At 42.6% G+C, this 20,186-nt stretch overlaps 2 protein-coding genes across 3 annotated transcripts in view; both read left to right on the top strand.

Annotated features, from left to right (window-relative positions):
• Positions 1 to 601: 601 nt before the first annotated feature.
• Positions 602 to 10,290, top strand: SFRP4 (secreted frizzled related protein 4). Its single transcript, XM_030871151.3, has 6 exons — positions 602 to 1,325; positions 2,637 to 2,717; positions 2,816 to 2,881; positions 4,804 to 5,002; positions 7,401 to 7,464; positions 9,424 to 10,290. The coding sequence occupies exons 1-6, from the start codon at positions 881 to 883 to the stop codon at positions 9,607 to 9,609; spliced, it is 1,041 nt and encodes a 346-aa protein (XP_030727011.1). The 5' UTR covers positions 602 to 880; the 3' UTR covers positions 9,610 to 10,290.
• A 2,209-nt stretch (positions 10,291 to 12,499) lies between these two features.
• The window catches only part of PNPLA8 (patatin like phospholipase domain containing 8), a 134,597-nt gene continuing 126,910 nt past the window's right edge, over positions 12,500 to 20,186 (top strand). For both annotated transcript variants that reach the window (XM_030871147.3, XM_030871146.2), the window contains exon 1: positions 12,500 to 12,843. The gene's annotated coding sequence lies outside the window, so the exon portion shown is untranslated. The remainder of the gene's footprint in view (positions 12,844 to 20,186) is intronic.

Here is a 20,186-nt window from a genome sequence, read left to right as displayed (position 1 = left end):
CATTCTGGAAAAACTTGAGCCCAAAGTAACGTCTACTAGCCACAATAGTAACAACAAAAACAAATTCCATACAACTCGCGGCTGGGAGGGGGGCGTCCTTCCCTTTGCAGCTGCACTCTCCCCGTCCCGCACAATAGTCTCACCGCTCAGCGCTTCTCATGCCCCCTACTGGAGAAGGCAAGTATGTTTCCGAGTTAAAGAGCAGCAGAAGTTCCCATTTCCCTCCAACTCTACAGTTGGGGAACCCATAAGGCAGAGGGCGCAAAGTTCAGCTTTGACTGGAAAGGCGGTCCCTCCCTCTCTTGAAATCCTCTCTTGCACCTTCTTGGATCCGGTGTCCAAAACGACTGCCAGAGGCTCTTTTTCTTGGTCTGGAGAAAAAGGACTGGCCAGACTAAAAAGGACGGACTTTGGGGGAATGCAGGATTCCAGCCCTGGGCTGCGGCCCGGAGGAGATGATGTCACCACTTCTGCAAGAGAGGGCCGAGGGTGGGGCGGCCGAGGGGGAGCCCGCGCCGCGCCTGCAGCTGCCAAGGGAGCGTTCCCGAGCCCACGTCAGGGGAGGTGTCGGGATAAATAGGTCCCGCAATGGCCGGGACTGGCTGCGCTCGGAGCTGCCGGGCCGGGGGCTGGAGCTACCAGGGCGGGTTCACGCCCCGGAGGCTGAGGGCTGGTGCTACTCGTGCTGTGCGCGTCGGACGGCGTATACTCCCAGCCGGCCCCCGCGGCCCAGCGTTGCTGCCCACGGGAGTTTGGGACGAGCACATCCCCTGTGCCCTAAAGGACTTCCTCCTTCGGGAAGGGAGAGAGAAAGCCTAGGGGGACGGGGAGAGAAGGGCCCGTTCTGCCTGTCGGGGTGGAGGCGCGGGAGAGCAGTGCCATGCTCCTCTCCATCCTGACCGCGCTCTGCCTGTGGCTGCGCCTGGCGCTGGGCGTGCGCGGCGCGCCGTGCGAGGCGGTGCGCATCCCCATGTGCCGGCACATGCCCTGGAACATCACGCGGATGCCCAACCACCTGCACCACAGCACGCAGGAGAACGCCATCCTGGCCATCGAGCAGTACGAGGAGCTGGTGGACGTGAACTGCAGCGCCGTGCTGCGCTTCTTCCTCTGCGCCATGTACGCGCCCATCTGCACCCTGGAGTTCCTGCACGACCCCATCAAGCCGTGCAAGTCGGTGTGCCAGCGCGCGCGTGACGACTGCGAGCCCCTCATGAAGATGTACAACCACAGCTGGCCCGAGAGCCTGGCCTGCGACGAGCTGCCTGTCTACGACCGGGGCGTGTGCATCTCGCCCGAGGCCATCGTCACTGACCTCCCGGAGGGTGAGGCCCAGGGAAGGACCGAGGGGGGTGACGAGGCACCCTGGGCTGTCGCTGCCACGTGAGAACCCGACGGCCACACCTACAGCTGCCAACGGGTGGTCGAGCAGCCCCCCATTCTACTTAGGAGAGCTGGAGGAGGTGGGAAGGGCTGTGACTTGATTTCGGGAAAAGTCTGCTTTCTCTACTGGAGTTTTGGGAGCTAAGGAGCACCATGTCCCATAAGGAGGGGCGGGCGATTTTGCTTAGATAGGGGACCATTGGGGACATTTTCCTTTATAGTAATAAAATAAGATAGTAGCAGTAGCAAACAAGCGTATAGGGTTTAAGGTGGATCTGAGCCAGCTTTAAGTACTTCACGTGTTATCATTTAATTATTAAAATATTCCCACCAGGATTCTTCATTTAATGTTAGCTCTTGAAAGCTCTTCTGAAAAAACAGTACTAGTTCTCACTCCCCACCAGGAGTGCAGTTTGTAAATTTAGTTGCCCTGGAAAACTGTGACATCTGTTTCATAGTCTTTGACCCAGGGCCAACCTCTGTGGCATCTTAGTCAACTCGAGCTCAACCACCACTTCCTTCTTTTCTCTTTGGTCTTTTTTCCTGCTTTTCTAGGAAGAAGGAGCAGGTTTAAATCCACTTCTTGAAATAAAACCTAAGTATATTTTTGCCTCCTTTTATGCCTAACCCAGGTTGCTGCACATTTAAAGAAACTATGGTGTTGCTTTAGTGTAGTCTCTGAAGTTATACCTCAGAGCATTGCCCAAAACGTGGAGGAGAAGAAGTAAAATGAAGAGGAAAAATCGAAACTCCTCTCTAATTCAGAGTTTTAGAAAAAACATATTCATTGCTTAAATTAGAGAAATGATACAGGGCTATGCTTGTTTGGGGTAGCTATGGACTGTTTCTGCAAAATGTGAGGTGGGGATTTGGAAATATTTGGGTTATTCTGATTAGTGTAAACTGTCAACTTGAAAAATCAACATTTTAAAATAGGTTTGGGGCGGAAGGATGTAATTTATCCAGGTTGACTGTATGTTATCAGCCAGTTTAAATGGACGTGCCTTCACATCAATTTGTTCTGGATAAGCAGTCCCAGACAAAAGTCTTCTTTCCTAAGCCCAGAGAGTCTATATGAAAGAAGTAGTTGACAATCACATACAATTTTTACCATTTAGGATGTGTGTGTGTGTGTGTGTGTGTGTGTGTGTGTGCACTGCTGTGTTGTCAGTGTCTCCAGATGATTCCTTATTCCAGCTGGGTGAACAGACCAAATCACTGACCACACCCATGTGGCCCTGTGTGTGTTTCAGACGTTAAGTGGATAGACATCACTCCAGACATGATGGTACAGGAAAGGCCTCTTGACATTGACTGTAAACGCCTAAGCCCTGGTGAGTTCTTTGTCCTCAAGGCTCCCTCTCTTTCTTCCCCCCAGAGTGATTTCTGAATCTTTTTTTTCAATTTTTGGTCTCTCTTTTGTCTTCTTTAGACCGGTGCAAGTGCAAAAAGGTGAAGCCGACCCTGGCGACGTACCTGAGCAAAAACTACAGTTACGGTAAATCATCTGCTGAAACCATTGGGTTGGGGACTTGGCACATGACAAAGCCAGGTCTGCTAGTCATGAAGTGACGAAGAGGGATTTTTCTAGTTAATCATGTGGGCTCTAGGTGGCACAATAACAACTGTAAAAACGTCTTGCTTTTCTGGGTAAAGCACCCAGGTGAGAACGGTGGTGTGAATTAGTGTGATTCCTCATCCTACACGTCCTGGTGAGAAGTGCTGTCAGCCGGGAGAGCACCTCACTTTTCTCAGGATTTCACTGCTGCAGGAAGGATGGGTGACGATCCACGGATTTGACCTGAGGCCCAGAGACCCAGGAATTAAGATCTGCACATGTATCTTTTTACCTATAAACAGCTACAAATATTAAACACCTTAAAGAAATTGTGGGAATATGTTAATCACAAGACCCTGTGGCTGTAAGTATCGGCATAGCTTAAATGCCCTCTTCTCTTATTAGAAAGACTCAGACAGCACTTTCTTCAGAGAATAAGTCAATCATGCTACTTTGAATGTTTTCAGCAAATTTAATTCTGCTATCATCATTTGAAAGTAAATTTAATTAAAAATGTGTTCCTTTAAAATATCTTTTTGGGCTATTTTCTGGGTTTTTTTTTTTTTTTTGCATTTCTTAAATTATTTCTACTGAAATAACAGAAACTGGGGAAAACTGTTCATTTTATTTGCTAACTCAGCTTTCCATATTTCAAACTGAAATTTTATATCATAAGAACCTTTATATTATACAACCCACATAAAAGCAGGAAGACCATGGCACTATAAAAGTCTGAAAAAATAACCTCTTATTTAGGTTGTCGGATTTTCAAATCACACATAGCCGAAGTGCATAATTCAACCAAAAAAAAAGTACACTATCTTTTCTAGTAGCTTTTTGTTGTTGTTATTTTAAACCTGTTCTATGTAGATATCATCGTAATCTGATCCACAAAGTCCCTCATCTGACACTATCCAGCCTTAGTTACTTAGTTGTCCAGTCTGAGTTTCACTGTCATGCTGTTCTCTGGGGAATCATTGCTTCAGAACCACTTTGATAATGAAACTATTTTCTATTTACATTCTTTAGCTCCTTCATAAACCACCTTCCTAGGATGGAATCCAAGACAGAGCCACCCTCGGCTGATTACAACTCCACTGCAGGCAGTAATAGCAAGGGACCAAAAGAGTCAGAATTGAAAGCAGGATCAGAGACAGTGATATTACCAGCCATCTGTAATAACAGTTCTACCTCTACCCACCATGGACCCTGCTTGGGCAGTTTGGGAAATTAAAGGATTGAGAACAGTAGTCTTCAGAGACTCCTTCCGGTGCAAAAATGTTATGACTGTAATAACTTCCTCTGGAGCAGAGCGAGTTCAAGCAGCAGATGGGTGATTGAACCATACAAACTTTCAGGTGGCTTCTGAATCTGAGAATATATGATTCTCACTTCAAATCATTACATGACAGAGTAGAAGCAAGTATTGTTTCTATAAAATTTTATCGACATTCTATGTAACTAAATTTCCTGATATGTTTCTGGCCCCCCAAAAACCCCTAATCATAGAATTATAGAATTTTAGGGCTGAGAAGGATCCATGGGATTCTCTATTCAAACCCTATCTGTGGTCCATTGTGGAGCAGTCACTGACCCAAAGACAGATCCCACACTAAGCCTGCTTGTGAATTTACTTTTCCGTCTTGCAGCATGATTCAGAAATTTTAAGACATTGTTGACAATATGCGAGGCCTTACATTTAGCACACGATTGTGTGGGCTTTTTTGCCTGCATTCGGGCAGCTTGGACATGACCATAATTACAGGAGTGATTCTTTAAGAGAGACTCAGGAGTTGGCAGGAATAAACCATCCATATTTTTCTGCAAAGCTTCAATAACACATATCGATTTTTCAATTGCAGTCATTCATGCCAAAATAAAAGCTGTGCAGAGGAGTGGCTGTAATGAAGTAACTACAGTAGTGGATGTGAAAGAGATCTTCAAGTCCTCATCACCCATCCCTCGAACTCAAGTCCCACTCATTACGAATTCATCCTGCCAGTGTCCTCACATCCTGCCCCACCAAGATGTTCTCATCATGTGTTATGAGTGGCGCTCACGGTAGGCACAGACGGGCAGAAAAAAATTACACACTGCCTAGGAAAAACATAAAATTCCACTTAATCGTGGTTTAAAAAGGAAGAAAAAAAAACGGCTCTAGCTTTTTGAAAAATCAGTTTGAATAGATGCCTTGGTTAGGATATCGTATCTCCTAAATATCGATTAATTCTTCATAGAATTAAGGAAAAATGGAAATATATTTGAGTGGACTCTTTAAAAATCAATTTCAGAATTCATTACCTGATTTTAAAAACTTATAGACAAATATATTACTTTGAGTAAAACCAATTCTTTTCAAATCAATCTTAGTGTGGCAAATACTGAATTTTCTTAAGGTCTCTTTAATAACTTACAAATCAAAGGAAAATGGCCATTTGAGACTATACTTCCACACATTTTCTTTACACTGAATTTACAACATTTGTTGGTTGGAGTGTTACATACACACACACGTACACACACGTGCACACTCACACACATCTATTATACGCGTATCTCTAGCTGAAGGTGTCTCCCCACACATCTTTCCTTAGCATCTTTTTATTTATCCTTATAATATAACAAGTCCTTAAAATATAAAAATCAAACACTTCAGTGCAGGTTCCAGACTGAGTCCCATAACTTGCTGCAATCTATTTCTCCAGCAGAACTACTAATCTTTATATAAAAAGTCTTCCCTTTGATTCTCTGCCATTAATAATGCTCACCTGTTTCTTCTGGATACAGCTCAAGATTCTATTTCTGAAAAAAACAAAAACAAAAAAAAACACCTTTTGAAACTGACTTCACTTGAATGCTTTCTTGTTCTGGAGTCTATCAGTACTTAGTACTCTCTTCAAAATTCCTTGCGTTCTTGGTTTTAAAGCTGTTTTGCGGCTTATATCTTGTCTTTCTAAAGACATTGAGTGAATGAATGTTGAATGAATATTTCTGGGCTGGTCTCTTGTATGACTTTTGCATCCGCTCCAGTACTAGAAGCAGTTCTGGGGATGTGCCGGGTCTCTGCACAGGTGAATGGATTATACATGAGTTAAATAACAGCCTTCGTGTCATTTTCCCATTAATTTATAGACAGTGTAATTCTGATCAAAATCCTAGTAAAAATTTTCTGGATGATTGAGATTTATGTCTTCACAAATAATGCTAATGATCATTTGGAAGAATAAACTGGTAAGGGCATGTAAAGGAGGTTCTGAAAATAAGAGGGATGAGAGGAAATGTGCCTTATGAGACAACAAGAGTAGGATAAAGCTAGTTCAAACCATGCGGAGCAACAGTAGATGTGTAGATAAATAGAGCAGAGGAAAAAGTCTTGCAACAGATTATAATTCATACAAGAACTTGTATCATGAAGGAAATATGGCAAATCAATAGAAATGAAACTATTATTTACTAAATGTTGCAAATAGCTTTACTTGGAAAAATAGTATGCATTTTCACTTTGTACTCTAAAATAAATTTCAAATGGGTTAAAGAGGTAACTAGTTTAAAAACCTAATCAAAAAGGATAAAGGTCGGTAAATAAATGTATGCTATCTGAAAAGCAAAGTGGTTTGTAAACATAAAAGTAATGTAAGAAATTACGAGGGAAAATGTCAATGCACATATTTGATGACACTATTGTGTACATAAAAATCAAAAAGAGAAAGACAAAGAGTACTTGCAACAGGTATGACAAAAGAATAGTAATCTTACTCTATAAAAAGTTCATATAAATGAATATTTAAAACATTAAGACTACAATATAGAAATACGTGTACATCTGTAAATCTATACAAAGTTGCAGAAGTACAAGTAGTAAATAAACATTAAAATATTTATCTCCTAATTCTGCAGCCCAAATAAAAACAAGATTCCATTTTTACCTAGTCTTAGTGTTGGTGAATTAAATGAAAGTTCAGCCATTTTGAAAATAACTTAGCACTATGCATTGAAAACCTTAAGAAAAAAATACATACTCTGACCCAGATTTCTACATTCGGAAATCTATCTTAAGGATATAACTAGCCAGTGCACACTAGCGATATTCAATGCAATGCTAATAATAATAGCTAAGCAGAAGAGGAGGTTCGATAGTGGAGAAATAGTTAAATATATTATGGCTATCCATAGTTATAATTTATATGGTTATGAAAGTTATATTTTTTGAATTATTCAATTATATCAGAAAATGCATACAATGCTAAAAGGAAATATACAGTGTGATCTAAATATACAGTGTGACCTAAAAATATATATAGGTACAAGGAAGAATGAAATGAAATATCAATAAAATATAAATGGGGAATTGTGGGGTTAACAGTTAGTGAAGAATTTTGTTTTTTACAATTTTTTGTATTTTTGAACTTCTTACTTTCATAATAAGTATTGCTTATTAAGATAAATTCCTTTTTTTCAGGATGATGCTTCTTGAAAATTGTTTAGTTGAAAAATGGAGAGATCAACTTAGTAAAAGATCCATAGTAAGTATAATTAGCAATACTAGGAATATGGATTTGAATGCATGTAAAGAAATTCTATAGAATTTGGGAATTCTTCACATTCTTTCAGCTCCAGGCTATCATAGGAGCCGACAATAGCAGCAGTATTTGTCTTCTTTTGAATAGGTAGTTGAGAGAATAATTTTTCTCACTTGGAGTGTCTACCGTAAATTCTCTTTAGCTTCAAAGGTGATTTGGTTGCATTCAATACTGATCTACTGGTTATTTCCAGATTAAATTCGTTTTTTGGTTGTTTTAGCAAACAGTCAAATACTTGAACAGAATTAATATCCAGTGGGATTAATACAGACATATACATGTAGGGGTGTGAATACCTAGTTTTAAAAATCACCCTATCACTCTATAAAGCAGAATCTTTCCCTGTATTTAAAATAATTTTAAGACTTTTGTCAAAATAAATCACATACACAGAGTAATACTTTTGTGGCCAGACCCATAATTTTAGTAGCAACATCATAGAAATATTGGCAACTCAGAGGAGTTAGAATAATTTTTTGCCCAGACATGTGAAATCATTCCAGAACTAAATAAATCAGGTCATTGGGATGGAATTTTTAAAGCATCCCTTCTCCTGGAAATATATTTAGATATATGCAGGAGAATTTGTGTTTCCACATTCACAAAAGATACTGCTACTGCCTGTGTTCTCTTACTTTGCAGGAATAAAAAGTCCTGGACAAGGGGAGAGTGTATATTAATACTGATTTTTGGAGAAGGTAGTTTCAACACAGCCTCTCCTACTGAGTGCATTTCTGAATAACAGACCCAAACACTGCTCTTGCATCTGAGCTAAACATTCATGAGCTGCTCAGGAGCACGCTTGGTCTTACTGGACAGAAAATTCTAGCAAGATTGGTTATCTGGTTCCCCAAACTGCAGTAGATTAGATGACTTGATCTAGAAAGCAAGGCTACCATAAAAACCTGACATTGTTGAGAGGAAAGAAAGCTTTCAAGAATCATAGCTGTTTGGGTCATTCACGTTGACAGCAAATACTCCAACTTAAGAATATGAAAATATAATCATGTAATAACAACATACAGTAACAACATACAGTTTATTATTTTAGAACAGACTAGAGTTGTGCCCTAGGAGGGTGGGGACCGTGTTTTTCATTTCACTGTATTTCCCCTGCCTGGCCTATGGTCATGTTCAAATATTTTGCTAATTGAAATATACTCTAACAAAGTAGGGACTTATGTGTTATAATGAAAAGTAATGTCTATTCAAGTGGACTCACTTTTTCATTTTTTTCTTACACATTTTCATATTTAAAGAGTAAATCCTTTTCTATCAAGGAGACTTGAATATCTAGAATGACTCATTTCTCATTGGCTCTGGGTAGCTAACACTTGAGTGGATTACTGGTTGTGGGTGGAGCTTCTACCTTCCTTTGGATGTAAGAGAGTTAGGTGAACCCATAAGTGTGATAAGAAACCCTGACTTTCTAGTGTAGCTGGAAAAATTTCTGCTTTTAGCCTTGGTAAAACGTTTTTTAGAAGGCTTCGCTGTATAGGAAAGTTGCATGAGAGGGCCTATGGGAAAAGTTGCATGAGCTAGGGCCTTGGGCTCTGGAGTCAGACTGGTGAATTTGAATTCCAGCTCTGACATTTGTCGGCTGTGTGACTTTCTGCAAATAATATCACTGTGCTTGTTTCCGGGTCACGACAATGGTGTCCATCTAGAAGGGCTGTTGTTTCAACGAAATGATTGCTTGTCAAGATGTCACCATATACTCAGCGGTTTCCAAAGCATCTGGTACAGGATACATGCTCACCATCGTAGGGTAGAGTAGCTATTATAATCTTGGATGTCTTGATAAATATATTACAGTGGAAGTCTGCATTATTTTGGATATTAGTTTAAGAGCATAAAGGGGTGAGATGTACTTGACAGTCATGTGTACACGTTGCCTCCCAGCAGTGGGAAGAGAGGCTGCAGGAACAACAGAGGACAATCCAGGACAAGAAGCGCACAGCGGGGCGCACCAGCCGCAGTAACGCCCCGAAACCCAAGGGCAAGCCGCCTGCCCCCAAACCAGCCAGCCCCAAGAAGAACATTAAAGCTAGGAGTGCTCCAAAGAGAACAAACCCAAAACGAGTGTGAGCTAACTGCTTTCCAAAATGGGGACTTCCTCTCAGGGTGAGGCCAGGCATTACCCACGCAGCCTGTAGAAGGCCGTACACCCCTTGCCTTGACAACTGCAGTCCTTTTCATAGACACGTCTTGCAGCATTTTTCTTAATGATATGCTTCAATTTTTCTTTTTAAGTCACTACAAGCCATAGTGGTAGGTATGCCTTTTGGTATGGAAGGTATATGAAAGCTGGTCGAAAGAGCTTATTGAGTTGAGAATAAACCATGTGCATACTCTGCGGGAGCTCCACGTGGGGAAAGATGCTTTTGTTCTTACAATTTGACCTAATATGTGCATTGTAAAGTAAATGCCGTACTACAAACAAAACACCCAATTTTTTTTAACGATATGTTTTATTTCAGTTGGTTGTTAGGATGTTAGCGATTTTTAAAAATGTGATTGAAAATGTAATGCTTCTAAGGAGGAAATCAAGAGGAATGAATGTCTAAAAGATCTTATGTGTTTACTGTTAGCAGAAGAATTTTTGTGATGAAAGGGGATTTTTGAACAATCTAGAAAAGTAGGATATGGAAAATTGTAATGAGTTTGGTTTTTGGTTCTTTGTTTTTACGAAGAAGTCTTTCTGCTCTGTTTTTAGCTAGAAGCTCTAAAAACGAAAACAATAGTATTGTTAAATAAATAAAAGGGAAAGGCAGACAGACAAAGTCTGGATCCTTGTTTTCTAGTTACCATGCCATGGTGGAGATGCTCTGATTTTATATGCACAATGTTTATCAGTTCCCTTTAAGTAGCACCAGAAACTGTTTGTTTCTCCTCTTATGATTTAGGTACCAATCAGTCAACCCCAAGCATCTCACACACGTGGGTGTGGTGCTCATCTCTTCCCAGGACGTCCCAGGTATCTTGATGCCCAGTCTCTCTGCTGATTGCTGGTGCTCCCAAGGGTGCCTTGGGTCTGAGGTGGCAGGGTCGGAATCCAAAGCCCCTGGTCCCCAGCCTGCTATGGCAGCCTTGCCACACACCAGCTCTGCACTTGGAAAAAGCAACTGTAATCACTTGTTCATCCAGCATTCAAGAATGTAGAGGAGCAATCTGAAAGCTTAAGAGTAAAATCTCCTTTAGATGTACCATTGTCCCTGCTTCTCAGAGAAGGGGTAAGTTACAGGTTGCATTCACACATGATTTTTTAATTTCATCTCTGTAACCATTAGGACACAGAAGTGAGGTGTGTGGGTAAGCCAGGGGAAAATGGAGAAATAGCGTTAATGAGGATGCTGGCAAGGGCACCCATCTCCTCCTGAAAGTGTAACTTCACCTGCATCGCTACCCCAGGGCAGCAGAATTGAAGGAATCCAATAGATCCACCCACACAGGGGTATCAATAAAATACTCCGCTTTGGCCCTTAAGGAAAGCCAGACAGGTGTTTGGCATAGCATCTAAATTAAAGAAACCTAGGAAAGGCCATGAAAAGGCATTGGTACCCTAGCTTACCTCCTTAGCATAGTAGGAGTCTGGGGAGGGGGGCGCGGGGAGGCGAGTTACAGCTCTCAGTGGAAATGAAGAAAAAACGCTTCTGTAAAACTTTTTTTTTAAAGTGCAAAACGACATAATAAGAGTTTGGAGATGACTTTACAAACTTAAACACTGTTTCCTTTGAATATTTAACTGAAATCATATACTGCATATCACACAAAAACGTAATTAGACACATTTATTAGTTTGATTAATTGATAAAGGATCGAGGCCACTGTTTGGATATTTATTATAAAAAAGTTGAAAATGAACAGCAGCCCACACTGAAAGTAATATAACAAGTGTGGAAGTGGCTTTTGTGTGAGAGCCACGAATTTATTTTTCTCCCTTAAAATATTTTCTCCACCTAGATACATATGAGAGGTAAATATAAATATATGGAGAGGAAGGCTGTGGTACTATCTCCGAAATAGGTATTATTCGAGAGTTGGGTTACTTTAATCAGAAAAAAATAACAATTTTGCAATATGTTCATCAACAAGTTTCATAATTGAGGACAACTAGAGGCATTTATTTTTAAAAATACTTTTGTTGGTCTTTCAATGATACAGTAAATATGTATTTTCTATAAAGCATTCAATAAATACATAAAATAAAAAAATAATGGAATTAAAATCCTACCTAATCCCACTCACCACTCTGCAGAGATAATCACTGTTAGTATTCTGATATATAATTTTCCAGGTGTTTCCTCTGCATTTATATAAATACTCGCTCTGTACGTCCATTCTTTTCCCGAGTTCTTGTATCATCTTTTTTTTTTTATTTTTTAACATCTTTATTGGAGTATAATTGCTTTACAATGGTGTGTTAGTTTCTGCTTTACAACAAAATGAATCAGTTATATATATACATATGTTCCCATATCTCCTCCCTCTTGTATCATCTTTACGATTGTTACTCTGAACTCTTTCTCGGGTAGATTGCCTATCTCCACGTCACTTAGTTGTTCTTCTGGGGTTTTATCTTGTTCCTTTGGAACATATTCCTCTCATTTTGTCTAAATTTCTATTTATATTTTTATATATGTGGAAGGTTAGTTACGTTTCTTGACCTTGGAGAAGTGGCCCTCTGTCGGGGACGTCCTATGTGTCCCAGCAAGTACACTCCCCTCTTGTCGCCCAAGGTTCACGGACCAGCTGGTCCCAGGGTAGGTTCCGATCTGCGTTTTCAGACTCGATTCCGCAGGCTGCTGGATCGTGGCTTCTTCGCTTCTGGTGTCTGCCGCCTGCTAGTCTAAGTGGCTTGCGCAGACTTCCTGGTGGGTGGGGCGGTGCCCGCCCACCGGTGGGTCTTGGCCCTCTGGTGGGCAGGGCCATGCCTAGAGGTGGGTGTGGGCTCAGCCTGTCCGCTGATGGGTGGGGCTGCGTTCCCGCCCTGTTGCTTGTTTGGCCTGAGGCGCCCTAGCCCTGGAACCTGCCAGGGCCGGCTCTTGGTGCCCCCATGGTATCCTCCAGGGACTTCCCTGGTAGTCCAGTGATTCAGACTCTGCTCTTCCAACGCAGGGGGTGCGGGTCCTGGTCAGGGAACTAAGATCCCACATGCAGCACGGCAGGGCCAAAAAAAAAAAAACCCAAACCAAAATGGCCGCCTCCAGGAGCGCTCACGCGGAGGACTATTCCCCCAGGACCTGCGCCTCCAGTGCCTTCGCTCCCACAGTGAGCCACAGCCGACCCCCGCCTCCCCCGGAGACCCTCCAGGACCCGCAGGTAGGTCTGGCCCAGGCTTTGCTTTGCCCTGGGTCCCGGTGCACGTGAAACCTTGTGTGCGCCCTCCGCGAGTGGAGGAGTCTCTGTTCCCCCCGGCCCTGCGTGGCTCCTGCACTCAAGCCCCAATGGCCTTCAAAGCCAAATGCTCTGGGGGCGCCTCCTCCCGAGGCCAGACCCCCAGGCTGGGGAGCCTGGCATGGGGCTCAGAGCTCTCACTCCTGTGGGAGAGCTTCTGCGATATAATTGTTCTCCAGTTTGTGGGTCGCCCACCTGGGGGTATGGGATTTGATTATATCGCGAGTGCGCCCCTCCTGCCATCTCGTTGGGTTTCTTCTTTGTGTCTTTGGATGTAGCATATCATTTTTGGTAGGTTCCAATCTTTGCTATCAATGATTGTTCGGCAGTTAGTTGCGATTCGAGTGGCTCGTGAGAGGGGGGCGAGCCCACGGTATTTCGATTCCACCACCCTGTCCTCTTGATGAAGACACCTTCTTCAGAAAACTCCCAGTTCTTTCAAATTCCATCAGTTTGGTTACCAAATACTTTCCCCCTGGCTTCTGCTGGTTGCTAGCAATGCCGGGCATTCCTCGGCTTCAGGCAGGGTAACTCCCGTCTGTGCCTCAGCGGTCACGTGGCGCTCGTCCGGGTGTCTGTGTCCAAATTCCCCTCTTCCTGACGGTCACTTCTCTCGCAGTCCACCATCTCCCTCTATGCGTTTATATAATGATAAAAAAAAAATTAGAAGCCTATTATACATACTGTTTCATAACCGTCAGTCGGCCCTTTATATGAAGTAGCTCTCATGTCAATAAAGCCCAGGCCAGCTTATTTATTATAATGGCCACGAGGTATTCCGTGGTGAGCATTACTCAACAGACCCTCATGTAATTAGGGATTTAGGTTGTTTCTTAACTGAATGTACTGAATAACTGAATAAACAGCTTGGTAGCTAATATCTGTGTACATCCTTAATTAGTTCTGGGGGATAAGTTCATTTAAGTGGCATTGCTGGGCCAAGGAGTATGCCCAGCAAGGAAAGTTCTTGATCTTATTGTCAGTAACCCTCCAGGATGCTTGGCCCATAGGTGTATCAAAGTGCTGATTTTCCAGCTCCTTAACTAAAATTATCTTCTCCTTCTCGTAACTTTTATAAATTTTAGCTGGGAACTAGATGTCTCTCTTCATCTATGAGCCCTCTGCTGGCAACATTCTCCACACTCCAGGCAGCTGGGGAATGAATGACTAGTTTATTTTGTCAATAACTTGTGAGGATGGACTTTCGAATGTGGCTCCCAAGGCATGCCAGGGGAGGACAGATTTTTATGACCCAAATAATTTTCCACTGTTATTGGGTTCTCAGGATCAGGAAGAAAAATGAGGCACAAAAGAATACAAGCCATAAATGCTTTCTTGTATTTTGTCTAATGAACATGTGTTGCTTTTATAATTAGAAGATACTACAAACATTATGAAAGAGAGAGAGAGAGATTGAATGTATCAATAGTATGGATTTAAGCCAGGTAGACATGCAGACATGAAAACTATTTTATTGCTTACATGTGTGTTAGTCTGGGTGCTCAGAGAAGCAGGCACCAAAATGGAATTAAACGAAATGTGGACCCTATTAGAGGAAACACCTGTGAGGGAGAGTGAGGCAGGAGGTGAACAGGGCTGGGAGAACCATGACAGAGAGGGAAGAGGGACGGAAAGCTGGGGAGGAAGCCCTCCAGACTGCCTCAATGTCTAAGGAAGGTTTGGCAAGGCTACTGGGGAACTTGGACCCAAGCCAGCCATCAGGGAGTCCCTAGTCTCCAGGGACAGCTCTGCCTTCCTATCCTACAGATCTTAACAATATTTACTATTATACCTAAGAGAGGTCTCTTTCTACTAGAATGTAAGGAAACCTTTTTTTGAAAGGCAAGTTTTGAAAGAAACTCTGTGGTGTGTGATTTTGCCTTTACAATTTCAGGCAGTATATGCATAAGTCTAATATATCTAGTAGCAATATTTATATGAGAGTAGTTTCATAACTAGATAATTCTAAAACCTGTAGCTGTAATATCTAGATGAGAACCACTTTGTAATGGCAAGTTTGGATCACATTAGTGATATATTTTAGAGGGAAAAAGAACATACTTGATTAGCAATTAAATTTAGATGAGAGGGAAGACTCAGAACGAGAGTGCTGATCCCAAGTCTCAGAAAGTTGTAATAACATGAATAATAGGATGAGGTCTAAAAGCAAAAGCAAAAAATGGTACTATGAATAAAGTTCCATTATGGTATCAAGGGATATCTAAGACGCTGTTGTTCAATCGAACAGATGGGTGTTTAAAATTTATTAACATTTTTAGTCATCTAATGGCTTCAGATATTTATTGTCATTGAGATATTTCAGCAGCTGAAAATCACGTGAACCATTGCTTAGTAAACTTTCTTCCTTTCTGAAAAGCATTTAAAAAAACTGGCTTTGGAGGTCATCCAAAGTAGCTTCCAAGGGGTGAGCAAGTTCGGACAGTACAGGCAAGCATCAGTAGCAGCAGATTTTTTTTTTTTTGGTTGCATTGGGTCTTCGTTGCTGCACGCGGGCTTTCTCTAGTTGCGGCGAGCGGAGGCTACTCTTCGTTGAGGTGCACGGGCTTCTCATTGCGCTGTCTTCTCGTTGCGGAGCACAGGCCCTAGAGTGCGCAGGCTTCCGTAGTTGAAGCTTGCGGGCTCAGTAGTTGTGGTGCATGGGCTTAGTTGCTCCGTGGCATGTGGGATATCCCCGGACCAGGGATCGAACCCGTGTCCCCTGCATTGGCAGGCAGATTCTTAACCACTGCACCACCAGGGAAGTCCCCAATAGCAGCAGATTAACTCCAGTGAAAAGAAAGGGCGCCAAGAGACTCCAGGAAGAGGGCCATAAAATAGAGCATAGCGTATTTTAGGGAATCTGTCCATTTTCTGCAGAGCATCTGCTTACAGGGAACAGGATCCAGGGAGGGGATCCTGGAAAGTATTAGGCTCTAATCCAGAATGCTTCAGGTCTCCTGTCTTGGAAGGGGGCTAGAGGGGCCAAGTAGGGCAATCAGAGAAGCTCTGGCTTCAGGGTCAATGTGCATGACTGAGCCAGTGCTGAAGGATGGAGACTGTTGTGTATGGTACAGTTCATGAAGAGCAGACTCATCCCCAGCTCTTTCTGGCTGTTGGGATAGTGGTGCTTCCTTCCCGCACAGGCACACCATTGCCTACCTTCTGAGCCAGTCCGTGTATTTGGACCCATATCCCCACCATCATGCGCTTCTCATCATGGTTACAAATCTCAGCGCAGTGCTTCAAGGCACGCCCACCAATTTTGCAGTCCTCAACTGCCTCAGCCACAGTGGCCAAGGATATGTGTGTTCTGCCTAAAGTCCAGCTAAGATTCAAGATCACATCACTGAGCTGGAGCCTTGATACCTTTCTAGTCTTTTCTAACCTTTCTTCCTCTGGGGCAAGAAGATATTCCCAGATACCACCAACCCCGGCTCCCCCAAATGCCTGCCTCATGCTGCCTCAAGACCAACGCTGGCACAAACTAAAGTTTAATTGAATATCTCTTTGGACATTGATTGTTAGTTTTCTGACTACTGAAAGCTAATTCTACAATCTGAAAGAAATAGCTTTTCCCTACGTCTTGCTTTTAAAATCTTCGTACAGCTGCATACACATAGACAACTGAGTGAATCATGCCATCTGCTGGTTATTAAGAGTTTTTGGCTTTCATGCTTTTGAAGTCCTGGACCACTCCTGAGGCAATGACAGTGTGTCACTTAACACAGTCAAATTACGAATGCCCGATACTACCAGGCGTGTCAAGCATCAGATAAGTGTATTCAATTTGAAGGGGTGAGGAAGGTGAAGGTTTTTACTCTATTTATTTCTCTGCATAATCCAAAGAAACCCAATAATTAATTTACCCTAGTTTGAAAAAAAATGTATTCTAAAGGGAAAAAATGAGAAATATACTTATGGATAATTCACATGCAATTAGATTTTGTATAAGTTACCAATACAGATGGGTATTCACAGGTGTGCTTTTCAAAACTGTGCTGGAATACTAGAGTTTGGGAGTGAGTAATATATTATAAATACCAAATGATCAAGAGGTGATGTCAGCAAGATGGTGGCAGAGTAGGAATCCCTAGACCATCCTTCCCCCCAAACTCACCAGGTCAGCAAATATTCATGGACAGATTCCCTTGTGAGAAATCCAGAAACTAAGTGAAAAGCCCCTGCACTGTAGGTGACCATGAAAGCAGACCCTCCCACCTCAGGCTTAAGGCACCCTTAGGAGTGCCACACAACCAGAAAGAGACCCCCTAACTCCAGGGGAGGGAAGGAGTTCGTTCACGTGTCCGGTGCTCCAGCTTTCCTGAGAGGAATCCCAGAGGATTAACTTCTGTCTTGTCAGCCTTGGAGTTGGATGGACCCACTGCAGCCTAACAACCTGGCGAGAACAGAGATGGCAGCTTAGGATGTCAAACATCAGAGGTCCCTCTTGCGCCCAGTGCAGAGAGAGCAGATGAAAAAGCAGAGGTCTGGAGAGAGGCCCCGCATCCCACATGGGCAGGAGGGCCATATGGGCTCTGGCTCGAACGACCTCTGCAGCCTCCCCATCAGAGGCACAGTGTGAGGACCTGCTTGTCCAGGCAGTTGCCTTGGTGGGGAGGGGTAGGACCTGGCCACACAGGCCTAGAGGGCATGGATGCGCGCGGCCAGGTACCGGGTTGCAAACTGCGCTGCCCACACCATGCAACTCTCAGCACCCAAGGAGCCCAGATCCCCACCCCTGTGTCTGGACTGTGTAGGCAGAGGCAGGGTCACAGGCATGGGTACCTAGGGGCCATAGTGCCCTGCCAAGGTCAGCTCACTCCAAAAGAAAGGAACCTGTTTCCCTGAAGGTTTTAATTCTTATGAAGACCAGTTTATCTTTTTCCTTTGTTGCCTGTGCTTTTGGGGTCATATTGAAGAAACTATTGCCTAATCCAAGGTCTTGCAGATTTTCCCCTGTTTTTTTCTTGTAAGAGTTTTAGCTCTTAAATGTAGGTCTTTAATCCATTCTGAATTATTTTTTTGTATATAGTGTAAGGTCAGTGGTCCAAGTTCATTATTTTAAAGGATAGCTAGTTTTCCCAGTACTATTTACTGAAGAGACTGTTCTCTTCTCACTGAATGACCTTGGCACCTTTGTCAAACACCAACTGACCATGGATGTAAAAGTTTATTTATAGGTTCTCAGTTCTATTCCATTTGTTTATGTGTCTTTCCTTATGCCACTACCACACTGTTTTGACCAGTGTCACTTTGTAATACGTTTTGAAATCAAGAAGTGAGAGTACTCCAACTTTGTTCTTTTTCAAGATTATTTTAGCTATTCTGAGTCCCTTGAAATTTGATAATGAATTTTAGTATGGGTTTTTCCATTTCTGCAAAAAATACTGTTGGGATTTTTATAGAGATTGCATTGAATCTCTATATTAATTTGGGTAGCATTGTCATCTTAACAGTATTAAGTTTTCCAGTCCATGAACATAGGATATCTTTCTACTTATTAGTGTCTTCTTTAGTTTCATCATTGTTTTATAAGTTTCAGTGTAAAAGTCTTGCACTCGTACATGGATTAAGTTTACTCCTAAGTATTTTACTCTTTTGATGCTGTAGTAAATTGAATTTTTTTTTAATTAATTTTTATTGGAGTATAGTCGCTTTACAATGTTATGTTAGTTTCTGCTGTGCAGCAAAATGAATCAACTATACATATACATATATCCCCTCTTTTTTTGGATTTCCTTTCCATTTAGGTCACCATAGTGCATTAAGTAGAGTTCCCCATGCTATACAGCATGTTGTCATTAGTTTTATATATAGTATCAATAGTGTATATGTGTCAATCCCAATCTCCCAATTCCTCCCCCCACCTTCCCCCGTGGTATCCATACATTTGTTCTCTACGTCTGTGTCTGATTTTGAAAATCCTACCCATTTTTCAAGATCTATTTCATCCCTTACCTTCTCCAGCTCCTACCCATCAGACATACACCCATCAATTCAGCCCTGAAATATACACTAATTCAAAATCCCCTGTATTATTCATAATGTTCCCCTCATCACAAAAGGGAGGGATATGTTGACGTTAGATCTACACCATATTTCTAATAGATGCTATAAACAGAATGTAGTTCTACTCACCACCACCCCCCAGTCATTCATCATTGACATGCTTAATAATGTACTGTCTGATGATAGTTATAATTAGGTATTGTTTCTGTGAGTTTTGTCTCCCCATTATATTTGCATTTCCCTGAAGGTAACAGCCTTCATGATGGTGTATTAACCAAGAACCCACAGTTCAAGCGGACATACAATACCTATTTTCCCAACATAAATGTTCAAGGGTTGTGACATCATGCTTTGGTTTATAGTTGAGTCAGACAAATGGAACGAGCTGCACTATACCAGAATTTATTTCATGCATCTAATATTTTGATACAGTCTCCTTATACCTGGAGAAATCATAGCCTAAATGGTAATATCAGGAAACAGCGTGCTTGCTCGTCTGTCCCTGAGGAACCTGCTGGGTGTGGAGGGCTCGCTCCCCTTCACTTTGCTTCCTTATTATGCTCTGGAGGCTGAGTCTCCATTTGACTCATCCAGGTGGGCACTCCACTCCACACGTGAAGAAGCTGTAGAGTCATGTTCATGTCAGCAGCCAGCGTCGTATAGGTGTACATTCGTGAGCCTGCTCTTTGAAAGTAAAGAAGGAAAGCAGGTTTGATGGGAAAAATCATCTGTCTTACACTCTGTCTCCCACATTGCCCAGGATAGAAAAGTTTTTAAGTTTTCCATCAACAACTGAGCAGACTCAATCCACATACGTATTATGTTGCTACTTGTCCCCAGTAAGCACCTCTTTGTCAAGGAATAGAAATGATTGCCTTTTACTCTACACTTTCTAATATTCTATTCTATTCCCTTATCATATAGCACCCAGCAGTAGTTAATAGGCTCCAAGTTTCCAGATACTTAGAGAATAGAGTTGAGGCTGCTGAATGAGACTTTGGCCATTCAGAGTGAAGAAGTGGAGGGAGATCAAGGAGAGAGACTGATGAGCCTGAGTCATGGCAGATGGCACGGACAGCTCAAGACCAAGGCTTGCAAACCCACGGGTGTCTCTCTTGCCCCACTGTCTCCCAGGTCCCTGGCATCTACAAGGCTTGGCTTTGAGGCTCCCAGGCTGCTGTGGAACCGCAGAGTGTGTCTGGCAGGTGAGGTTTAATACAGGGACATGGGAAAAGGTCTGGTCTTTCCACAACAGCCTT

The sequence above is a fragment of the Globicephala melas genome, chromosome 9, assembly GCF_963455315.2.
Source record: "Globicephala melas chromosome 9, mGloMel1.2, whole genome shotgun sequence".
Classification (NCBI taxonomy): domain Eukaryota; kingdom Metazoa; phylum Chordata; class Mammalia; order Artiodactyla; family Delphinidae; genus Globicephala; species Globicephala melas.
Note: the sequence above shows the minus strand (reverse complement) of the source record. Positions and strands in the feature narration are given on the sequence as shown.